General features: G+C 60.2%; 1 protein-coding gene across 1 annotated transcript in view; it reads left to right on the top strand.

The window, feature by feature from the left end:
• LOC123802543 (kinesin-like protein KIF19) overlaps positions 1–11194 on the top strand; it is a 41270-nt gene extending 30076 nt beyond the window's left edge. The window contains exons 19-20 of the mRNA XM_087866863.1: positions 4692–4799; positions 5852–11194. Coding sequence (XP_087722989.1) covers positions 4692–4799; positions 5852–5949 — 206 coding nt within the window. The 3' untranslated portion in view covers positions 5950–11194. The remainder of the gene's footprint in view (positions 1–4691; positions 4800–5851) is intronic.
• Positions 11195–11779: the final 585 nt, after the last annotated feature.

The raw sequence follows: 11779 nt of genomic DNA on the forward strand, positions 1-11779 counted from the left end.
TCTCTGGCCAAGGGCGAATCCTTGGAAAGTGTGACGGTTGTCAGCTCCTTGCTGTTAGTTTCTGGTTTTCGGGGCCGGGAGGGGGCCGAGGCCACTGGCTTCCCGAGAAGCAATGTTCCCAGAGGCACTGGGCTCTGCTTGTGGCCTGCCTGGCACCCCGGCAGAGTTTGGCACGGTGGCTCGAAACACGTGGGCTGCCTGCGTGTCGTCTGTCTCGGTCCGGGTTTGAATTCTGGCTCCTGTGGTTGTTACGGCGGAGGGTGTCCTCGTGGCGAGAACACTGGAACGCAGATAAAATCACAAACGAGAGGAAACCACTTGTATACTCCGCCATAGGGTGGCCTCGTCCTGGGCGAGCAGCGGTGCGAACACCGGCCCCTGTTGTGGGCGCCCGGGTATGGCCGGCGTATCACAGGTGCAGACGCACAGTGGGGGCGTCGGTGCTCCTCCAAAGTGCCCACACGCTGCCTGGCCTCCAGCAGGAGGATGTCGAGACCCAGCTTCTAGAAGGCATACCACCACTTGGGATTAATGGCCTGCAGCCTGTCTTTTTAAAAATTTTCCCATTAGTCTTAGTGATTCATCTTTGTCATATTTGTCAAAGGATCAGCCCTGTGAAGGTGGAAAAAACCCACCAGCAGGCCAGTCCTGGCCACGTAATCAGAGCTCACAGTGACGCAGTGCTTCCTCTGTGCTGGGCGCTTGGTGGGTGTCAGCCCACTTGTCCTCACGGCAGTCCTGTCCCTGCAGCACAGAGAAGGAAACCGAGGCACAGAGGTTCAGGGCCTTGTGTGAGGTCACACGGCTGGGAGTGGCAGACCCGATCCCTAGCGCTCCACCAGACTTTTATGCCTTCCCTCACTTCTTGTTTCAGTATCAGAGTACGTGTGGGTCAAGGAGGGAGTGTGTCTTAGGGCCGTGGCCGCGGATGTCGAGGACCATGGCCGCAGTGTGCACAGCCATGCTCCATCTCGCTGGTGCGTGTGAACTTTGCACAACGTGGCTCATATCCGTGCTCTCGAATTCTTCAGAAACCTCAGATCTCGGGACAGAGTTCAGACTTACCTGTGATTTTGCGGTTCGGCTCCTGGAACTGCTGGTGGCGACGCAGGCTTGCGATAGCAGGGCAAGACCTTAGAAACTCAGGTGTTCTTCATCCATATGGGATTTGCCTCTTTTGGAGGTGTTTATTTACTCATCCTCCTGCTTCTATGCTCATAAAACAATCACATGGTCCTGGAGAGTACAGCAGCGTCAGGCGTGCAGAGCCGGGCACGTGTTCACCACCGTCCTCCCAGCAGGCGGCCAGGAGCCCCGGACGCCAGTCCCCAGGCCCTCGCCTGGAGGGGCACCAGGGGGACACCTGCCTGGGGCAGCTCGGGAGAGGCCTGGCTGTCACCGTGTAGCCAAAGCCTCAGGGCTTCTGTGATCACCTGTCCCCTGGAGATAAGCCCCTCCCCACCTGTCTCTACAGGTGATTTAAAAAAGAGTTTGCTTTGCTTCCTATTTCATTATGAAATCGCTAACATACCCAGAAGACGGGACACCAGCACGCTGACCTCGGTGGAAGCTTCTGGCCCCAGCTGCGGCCGTGCTCTGCTGACTCTGCTTCTGCGCTCCCGACGCACATTCCGTCTGCTCGTTCGTGGTTTGCTTTCCTGGAGAGGCACCGAGAAAATCCCAGAGCGTGACGCTTCCCCCGTGAATCTCTCAAGAGCTTTCCCTCTGCGATGACAGAGTGTTTGTTGCATATCACAGCTCGGCAGTTGAGTGCACTGCCCTATGTCTGTGCGCAGAAGAAACCAGCCGTTTTCAAATAAACCAGAGTGGGCTGTGCTTGGCCCCCTCAGTGGGTGAGAAAGGGGCACAGGCTGAGCCCCAGGCTCACGGGGAGGTGCTGAGCAAAGGCTGGGCCCTCTTCTCTCAGTGGGGCACAGAGGCTCCCCCCTCTGTAGCCACGTGTTTCTGTGAAGGAAGGAGTCAGAGCCCGTTAGCATAGATGGTCCTCCTGGATCCACAGCTGCTGGTTCAAATGGATAAACTGAGTCAAAGTGACGTCTCTAGGCCCACACTGCGTGTGGCTGGTGCAGCCAGGCTCCTGGGCGCCTCCTGCTGTGCCTGGCTGTCTGCTTGGAGAAGGAACACACGTGTCCTTGGCAGGTGTCCAGGAGGCCCTGCAGGCAGCGGGGTCGACCAGGGATCCTGTATCACTGGCGGGGGCAATGCAGGTCCGTGCAGGGAGCCCGAGGACCACCACAGATGGTGTTTGCACAGGCCCGGGCTCCCCTGGGGTAGGCTCGCAGTGTAATCTGACTGCTTGTTCGCAGTTTCGGGCAGTGGCCCTGCGCTCACACCCGATGTGTGTCGTGTCTGGGTGTGCGGCGTCCAGCCACAGCCCCGCGGGCGTCTGAACAGGGAAGAACGGCCATCACCGAGTGGACAGTGGATGGATGCCAGGAGGGAGTTTATCACGCACGGAAACCCTACCATGTAGATGCCCATTTCACAGAACGATAGACGCTCCCAGCGCGGAGGGGGCGGCCCAGGCCCGAGACCCCCAGGCGCTCCTGCACCTTTGCTCTTTTCCACGTCCTGGGCCAAGCGCAGAGTGCATCTTCCCCGTGCTCTCTGCCAGCTCATGCAGGGAGCGCGACACCCGCCCTGAAACCTTCCTGAAATATGGCCGAGTCCTCTAGACGAGGAGCCCCTCCCCCGGTCAGGAGCTGGAGCAGCTGCGGGCGTTCATCCCTACGCACAGACGACAGCCCAACCCAGCGGTTCACGGGCCCTGGAGGAGCCTGGATGGCCGGCACCACACTTTAAAGAAGCATGAAGTCACTTTGCGCATAAAATGCAGAGGCCCAGCTTCTGCAAGAGGAGGAGAGAGATGGCTCCCTCCCTCCCCGCCTTCAGGGCCTGACTCGGGTTTCGTCAGTGAGGTCTTCCTGACTGTGGCATTTCATTTTTTTTTTTTAATTTTATTTATTTATTGGACAGAGAGAGACACAGCGAGAGAGGGAACACCAGCAGGGGGAGTGGGAGAGGGAGAAGCAGACTTCCTGCTGAGCAGGGAACCCGATGCGGGGCTTGATCCTAGGACCCTGGGATCATGACCTGAGCTGAAGGCAGATGCTTAACGACTGAGCCACCCAGGCGCCCCGACTGTGACATTTCAGACCGTGACCACAGCCGCCCGCGACCCCGCCCCAGGGACTGCGTACTGAATACGAGCCTTGTTCCCCCTTTTCCTCCCCCAGCCGTCTACAGGTTCCCTGCGTGTGGGACATTAGGCCCTGTGTGCCCAGTAAATATAGCTTAACAGAGGACGGACGGACAGACGGCCTCCCTACACCGAGGCCACAGGTTCGGTCGCATTGGCTGCCCGGCTCACTGGTCTCCGGCATCCCTCCCTAGTTGCGTCTCCTGACGAGCTTGTGTGCGCCTCCCGGTGCGGGTCCAGAGTGTTCTCAAGTCTGACCCCTGTTCTTTTAACACGGCGGTAAAAGTCACACACACAACTCAGCATTTTAAAGCGTGCAACACCGTGGTATTTAGTGTGTTTACAGTGTTGTGCGTCCACACCACTGGGTGGTTCCAGAACATTCCATCACCCCAAAAGGAGACCCTGAACCCCATTCCCGCCCCCCCCCCAGCCCCTGGCAGCCACTGATGTACGTCCCGTCTCTACGGGTTGGCCCGTTCTGGGCATTTCCTGCACATGGACTCTCACGATGTGCGGCTGTGGGTCTGGCTGCTCGCGCGGGGCGTCTCTGGGCTGTGGCAGCATCGGGGTTCATGCCCTGTTAAGGCCGAGTACTATCCCGTCACCTGCAGGCCACGTGTTTGTACCACTGTCAGTGGTTCCCACCTCCTGGCCATCGTGAGTCTGCCCAGGTGTTTGCTTAAACATCTGTTTGCGGGTCTCTGGCTGATACCTGAGAGTGGGTCTGTGTGTCCCAAGGTTGTTGGACTTCCCGGGGAACCGCCACCCCGTCTCCCACCAGGGCCACACTGTGGCGCATCCCCACCAGCAGTCCCAAGTCTCCATCCCACTCTGCGAGCTCAGTCCTGTCACCTCTCCTGTGCCCAGACCTCTTGACTCCCCGTTCCTTCCCCGACTCGCCGGCAGCAGTGGGCCCGGCCCTGGTTAAGCATCAGGCATGCTCTGGGCTGTGGGGGACGGCAGCCCGAGAACAGAACAGCCCCCCCTCTCATGCGGACATGTGTGCCGGGTGGAAGCAGGTGTTGGGAGAACAAAGTGACCAGGGCGGACTGCAGGGCTGGGGATCTGAGCTCAGACTGTCAGGTGGCCTCTGCATGGGGGCGCCCAGCCGTGTCTGGGGGAGACACCCTCTCCCTTGCTGCTTCCTCTTCTGTCTGACTAAACTCTGCTCAGTAACCCCGGGGAACCCTCCTGTGGCCAGGTCATCAGAGCAAACAGGGGAAGGAGAGGGAAAGAGAGAGAAGAGAGCGTGGCTGCCGGGGGAGGGAAAGGAATCAAAGCCAGAGCGGGGAGCGTTCCGGAAGGGACCGGGCTGTGGGGAGTGCAAACAAGGTGGCCTCAGTAAAGAGCCTGTGGGCACATGGTAGGTGCTCAACGCGCTGCATCGAGGGTTCGTCATTTCCTCTCATCCCAGGACCCCGGGGCGGCCCCTAAGCTCATGTCCTCTCCTCTCCTGTTCACCGTGTAGACGAGAAGATGCCCCCGGTGCCTGAGGTCAGCTTCACCTTCCCCAGCGCCACGTGGCACAGCAGCCCGGGCCCGGGCAAGGCCCCGCTCCTGCCCCGGGACATCCGAGGTCAGTGCCCGCGCGAACCCACGGCTCCCGCTCCCCACGCGCCCCTGCCGTGCATGCGGCGGCCACGCCTCCCCGTGGCTACTTGAAGGGACGGCCGGGTCTAGAACGTGAGCGGAAGCGCCACGCCAGCCCAGAAACAACGATGCGTGTGTCGTGTAATTGCGGGTTCGCACCACCTCCCAGAGGGTTGTGCTAAGTTTGCACCTTTGCCCGCGGCATTGTGAACGCGCCAGTTTGACCGTGACACCGCCAGGCCTGAGCGTGAACCTCGAAACACGGAGGACACGTCCCATTCCTCCTCTGCTCCTGTGTCTCAAAGACACGAAGGCTGCACATCCCGGAGGCGGTTTAAGCCGTGTTAGCATCTGCGTCCATGTAATCCTCACCCCAGCCTGGGAGGTGGGTGCTGCCTGAACCCTTTCCGGGGTGGGACACTCCCTCTGACAGCATTCGCCTCCCCACCCCCAAACCAACACACAGCCGAGCCGTGGGGAAGGACGGGTATAAATCATCAATAGGCCTGAAGCCCACCAGGGAGGGAAGTTCTTCCTTCTGTCTAACCTCAGTCCCTCTTACTGTACCTTTAACCTCCACCTTCCTGTTATCATTTCAGAACAGGACAAGAACTTCTCGGTGTTATGCTCTTCTTTCCACGGGTTCTTGGGGAGAGGGTCTCAAAGATGTTTGCTGGCTATGCCCTTGGGGGGAGGCGCAGGCCAGTTTAAACAGTGAGGGAGATGGGAAACGGTCCACGAGGACTCCCCCACCCTAATTGCATGTGTCCCCCTGCAGTGGAGAAAGGGACTGAGGGGGGGTCTCAGGAACAGAACTGTGTCACGAGAGCGTGTGGGGAAACGGGGCCCCAGGCTGGGGAGGTGCAGTCCCACAGGGCGCGGGCGGAGCTGGAGGAGGGAGGCGTGCCCACACGGGTCCTGAACCGAGTTTGGCCGGCGGCTGGGGCCAGGACATCCGCACCAGGGACCCAGCCGTGGGGACTCCGGCTTTGCTGGAGTCGGCCTCGACCACAGACTAGAGTCTCCCCACCCCTCCAGGGTCTACAGATAGCGGAGGCCGGCACCACAGCCCACTGCCCCCCAGTGCCCCCCGCAAGCCCCGGGGCAGCGCCAAGCTGCCACGAAGGCCACAGTGAGGATGTCAGCCTGCAGGCCAGGCACGCGGGGGCAGGCCAGAGAGGCTGGCCCCAGCCACAGGGCTCTCTCTGCCTGGGTTTGCGAGACGGATCACTGGCAGGGACCCTTCGGGGGCAGCCAGCCAGCTTTCTGCAGCTCTCTGTGCCGGCGGCTGCCTCGCCAACCCCCTTCAGAGGGAGGCCCTTGATGGAATGTCAGAGCCCCTCTCAAGGATGCCTCAGGAGCAGCCTCAGACCTCATCTGGGTCATTCGCAGTCGTGGGTGCTCGTCTAGGATCCCTCCACCCCGCCATTTCTGCTCCAGGGGAACGCTGCCGCTCTTCCCCTGGTTGGGCGAGGCCCACCCGCGCTGTGGAGGGCCCTCTGGCGGACCCGAAGTCTCCTTGCTGGTAGAGATGTTAATCTCGTCTGAAGAACACCTTCGCAGCACCATTTACACTGGTGTTTGACCTGACCCCTGGATGCCGTGGCCCGGCCGAGTTGATGCTCAAATTAACCCTCACGCCCCACGAGGCCCAGCAGATGGCGGCGTCCCATCGCAGCCCGCGTCGGGGACGAGAGCACCCTCCATTCCTGTGACCCCCGCACCCCCCACCGTGTTCTCACGGCCCTTCCCACACGCCGTGCAGCAGACACTGCAGCCAGCAGTTGGGAGACAGCCGTGTGCACTGCGAGCCCAGGAACCAAGGTTCTACCGTCTCATCGGGATAGAAAAGTCTGGGAAAGCCCGAGCCCCGTCCGTGGGCGCCCGGGCGTCGCCTCCTCCCGCTCTGCTCTCGGCGCTTGCCGTGGCTGTCAATCCACTGCCCACGTGACAGGCTCTCAGGGGCACCGTGTGGAGGCCGTGGGACCGGAGCCACCTCCCTCGTGGCAGGAGCCATGCTACGTGTAGCCCGTGGTGGAATCGATGGGTGGGGGGTCAGCTTGTAGCACGTCCGGGGGAGGTGGTGCTGTGGCCTCATGGACTGAGTGGAAAGCGGGTTGTCTCGGACCCATGGGTGCCTGGCACTGGGTCGACACCCCATACGTGTTGTGCAAACTGCACGGCTGGGCGCCACGGCCCGGCTCCCTTCTCGTCGTAAGACCCGCCATCAGGGAGGACCCGCTGGGGACTTGTCCTTTCGGGGCCTTCTGGAGGAGTGCGTGGAGGTGGGAGGTCAGTCCCCCATTTACCTTTGGGGGTTCTGCTGCCTTGTGTGCAGGCCTGCCAGGGGCCCTCTGATGCCCCCCTCCTACCCCGGGGCAGTGCTGAGCCTGGGCGCCCTCTGATGCCCACCTCCTACCCCGGGGCAGAGCTGAGCCTGGGTGCCCTCTGATGCCCATCTCCTACCCCGGGGCAGTGCTGAGCCTGGGTGCCCTCTGATGCCCACCTCCTTCCCCGGGGGACAGTGCTGAGCCTGGGCTCCCTCTGATGCCCACCTCCTACCCCGGGGCAGTGCTGAGCCTGGGCGCCCTCTGATGCCCACCTCCTACCCCGGGGTAGTGCTGAGCCTGGGTGCCCTCTGATGCCCACCTCCTACCCCGGGGCAGTGCTGAGCCTGGGTGCCCTCTGATGCCCACCTCCTACCCCGGGGCAGTGCTGAGCCTGGGTGCCCTCTGATGCCCACCTCCTTCCCCAGGGGACAGTGCTGAGCCTGGGCGCCCTCTGATGCCCACCTCCTACCCCGGGGCAGTGCTGAGCCTGGGCGCCCTCTGATGCCCACCTCCCCTTCCCCGGGGGACAGTGCTGAGCCTGGGCGCCCTCTGATGCCCATCTCCCCTTCCCTGGGGGACAGTACTGAGCCTGGGCGCCCTCTGATGCCCACCTCCCCTTCCCCGGGGGACAGTGCTGAGCCTGGGCGCCCTCTGATGCCCATCTCCCCTTCCCCGGGGGACAGTGCTGAGCCTGAGCGCCCTCTGATGCCCACCTCCCCTTCCCGGGGCAGTGCTGAGCCTTGGGGCAGGGATGACTTCTGCTTTCCCGTCCTGGCCTCAGATCCTGGGTAGGGCAAGAGTTACTGGTTGCCCCCTATATCTGCTCACTTTCTTCCAGGATAATAGGACCCCCAATTTTTAGCTAGTCACATGGCTCCCCAAATAAGGACTGTACCTCCCAGCCTCTTTGGCGGCTGCATATGGCCGCATGACTGAGTTCTGACAGATAGGATATAAGCCAGAAGCAGCTGCTTCCAGGCACTTTCACCACAAAGGATCATTCGGGTGTTCTTCATGCCTCTTTCCTCCTTCACTTCTTCAATCCTACTACCTGGAATGTGAATGTGATGGCTGGAGCTCTAGCCAGCACTTTGAGGTCTTGAGGACAAAGGCCACGCCCTCAGGAGGATGGGGTGGGCAGCTGAAAGGAGCAGAGATGCCTCTCACCATTATTACATCCTACCCCCAGATACGAACTTGAGAGAGGAGTGAGTGCACCTCATCTTAACTGATAGGGAGGGGAAGCCCAGGCAGCTGCCAGTTGTGGCTGGAGAAGTCCCTGGTACTTTTGTGGAGTGACGTCAACAGATTAGAAACGACAGCATGGCGGGACGAGACGTGGGGTCAGGCATAGCCCCCAAGTTGTTCGTAGGCTGGCGTGAGCGTACAGGAGGAACTCCTGGGCTTTCTACACCCCGTCTCGAGCTGGGTGGAAAAGAGAGCCATGGACTGGAAGCCTGTGGACCAGCCCATGCACCTGAGAAAGGGCTGAGAAGGCACTTACATGGGGGAGGGGGGTCCCCAGCCTCACGGGGGTGTATTAGTCAGGGTTCTCCAGCAAAACAGAACTACGAGGGTGTGCGTGTGCGGAGACACTTAGTTTAGGGAATTGGCTTGTGCGATTGCGAAGGCTTGGCAAGTCCACGGTCTGTGGGGTGGGCCAGCAGGGGAGGCCCCGGGAAGCACTGTCTGCTCAGGGAAGGTCAGCCTTTTGTTCTGTTCTGGCCTTCGGATGATGGAATGTGGCCCACCCACATTATGGAGGGCCGTCTGCTTTACTCAACACCTGCTGATTTGCATGTTAATCTCACCCCAATACACCCCCACAGAAACATCCAGAGTAGTGTTTGACCACCTATGTGGGTGCCGCGGCCCAGCCAAGTGGTCACGTGAAATTCGCCATCGTGGGGTAGGGGGACACAGGACCAGGAAGAGCCAGGGTGGAGAGGTTCACACCCACTCCATGCCAGCCTGTGACAGCCGCGGCGGCCCCTGAGCTCAGGGTCAACCCAGGTGAGGGAAGCTGGGGGAGGATCTTGAATTTGGCTTCAAACTCATCTTGAGTTTGAACCCAAAATGACTGAGGAAAGTTGCACAAGCGTCTGAGTGTCCCCAGGGGTTGTCTTTGGGCCCATCGGTTTCAGGTGACTGCAGATTTGCACCTGTGACATCAAGGTCACACTGTGATCTCACCACTTTAAAAAGACAGGAAATTATATAAAGGGAACGATAAAAACATCCTCCCCTACCCGTGCCTCCTCGGAGCTAAGTCCTCTTCCGTGACTGGGTGCATGCTCTTCCCAGTTTTCCCACGAATCGTCCAAATTAAGTGTCTCACCTTAGGTCCCCACAGTGGCAGAGGCTGTCACAAGACTAGGGTGCAGGTGGCTTCTTTGGGAGGGGATGCTAGGGGGCGGAGAGGCCAGGGCACGTGAGACTGGGAGGAAGGGAAAGCCACCAGGCTTGGCACCACTGTGGAGCTGCCGTAGGCAGCGGGAGGCGCGGTCTGCCAGGACCCCGGGCTTCCAAGCAAGCCTCTGGAATAGACCCCCGAGCGCCAGGGGAGGGGACCCTGGGGTACAGTGGCCCTGCATTAGGCTGTGCTCGCAAGTGGCCCAAGTATTCTCGCCCCATCTCCAGGAGTAGAGGAGGCCCAGAGCAGAGAATGGAAACTGGTGCAAAACTCAGAGCAAAGTGCATTTCGACACCATCCACAGGCTGCAGCTGAAGGCCCAGGCGAGGCCTGGGGGCCAAAGGCACCTGGGACAAAGAAACACGCACACGCACATGCACACACCCAGGCACCCGTCTCCCGCCCCCCTCCCTGCTGTGGCTCACACTGTCCCCTCTGCTTGGAAGCCCTCCCCACCCTCCCCACCAGCTTCTGGTCCTCACCCAGGAGGCCTCTCTCCTTACCTGCTGGCCCAGGGACTCAGGGTCTCCTTTGTCACTGCCCTTACACACCATGTGACGACTGTCTTTCCCCCGCTCACCTTCAGCACCTCGGACCAGGCCCTGCCTTACATCTCTGCGTCCTCCCTGGTCCGAAGCAGGTGCCCGGGGCATGGCTGTGGAATGAAGGGGTGAGTGAGTGAGCGGTGCGGGCAGGCACTGCACTCAGAGTTGGAGGTGTAGGGCGGGGGCCGTGGCCTGGGGCATGTCTGTGCTGGGAAGCCGGTCCCTCCACAGCCAGCGTGGCGTGCTGGGAGACGTGCAAAGGGGCACACGTGCAGCTGCCATCCAGGGGCTTCACTGTGCCCATGCCGGGACACAGCTGAGGCAAGGGAACGCAGGCACCAAAACGAACATCTGTCAAGGAAGGGAGAGGGTAAAACTTTATCGCTGCAAGTCTCTGGGGGCTGTCATCGGCCTGGGGACGTGGAGCGCTGGGTACTTGTGACTAAGTGGCTGAGCTGGATTTGAACCCAGGGTGTGCGGCCTCTTCCCTTGTCACCCCTGGAAGCCAGGCCAGATATGCTGGGCAATAGGGAGCCACAGCATGTTCCTGAGCGAGGGAGAAACCTGAGCACGTCTCACTGTTGCATGGAGCCTGGCGCCTCGCAGCTGTTGGGTGACGGTGGGCTGAAAGCTGATGGACGAGGAATGGGAATGTTGGGAGTCCTTTAACGTTTGCAAACTGGGTAAGATCCTGTGGGTGCTGTATACACAGCATGCACACACCTGGGAGTCTGCACTCACCTGTGTGTGCTGTGTGGAACAGCCGTGGAGGGAAATCCTAGAAACAGGGCACAGGGAGGGGCTTAGAGGGCACGTGGGCAGCAGACCCCTTTCCACTGCGTCTGTTTTCTACCCGTTTGGATTTTTACCGTGTTCCTGTATGACTTACTGTGAAAAAGAAAAAAAAAAGAAATTATTTTTAAAACAGCCATGGTTCCATTATATGCTGGTGTGGGCAGCTCTCTGAAATACACCAACTGAAAAAAAATGGAGGATAGAACAGTATGTATGATATGCTTTTATGTCGATATGAAATTATATAACATATGCAAATGTGGCAGATGTGAATTAGTTCTCGAAGAATTCCCGAGACACAGAGACAGAAACCGGTGCTTTGTCTGCAAGGCCCAAGCCACTGATGAGAGGGCGGGCGGGGCTGGGAGGAAGGGGTAGGACCTCACCTTCGGAAAGGGTTCTTTGTTCCTCAGACAGATTGTCCCCAAGTTTCTGGGGCTCTGCGTCCCCAGTTAGAGCCCTTGTCAGTGCTGCCTGTGTGCTGCGTGGGGAGCAGGCCAGCCCCGGTCGCTTCCACGGGGCCCCTCCCAGGAAGGGAGGGAGCTCTGTGCCACCCTTGACTTTGTTAAAGCTCTTCCTGCAAGGTTTGCTCTGAGGCTCAGAGAGTCAGCTTTCTCCTCTGCCTGTGACCCGAGGTCCAGGAGGTGCAAAGGTGCCAGGCGGGTCAGGGAGGGAAACGGAATCCAGGGGGGCCCGAGGCCGGGGGCCAAATGGAGCCCCAGCCAGCACTATGTGCCAAGGACACAGCAGCCACTGGACAGACACATACCCTCCCTCACGGGGCCCACATTCTAGAGAAGGTCGGGGCAGAGAATGAACGGGAAGCACTGTGATGAAAACCAGCTACAGGGACGGAGTGCTGGGTGGGCTACTTTGGAGAGGC

This window comes from Ursus americanus, chromosome 2, assembly GCF_024610735.1.
Source record: "Ursus americanus isolate L20-20 chromosome 2, mUrsAme1.1.p, whole genome shotgun sequence".
Classification (NCBI taxonomy): Eukaryota; Metazoa; Chordata; class Mammalia; order Carnivora; family Ursidae; genus Ursus; species Ursus americanus.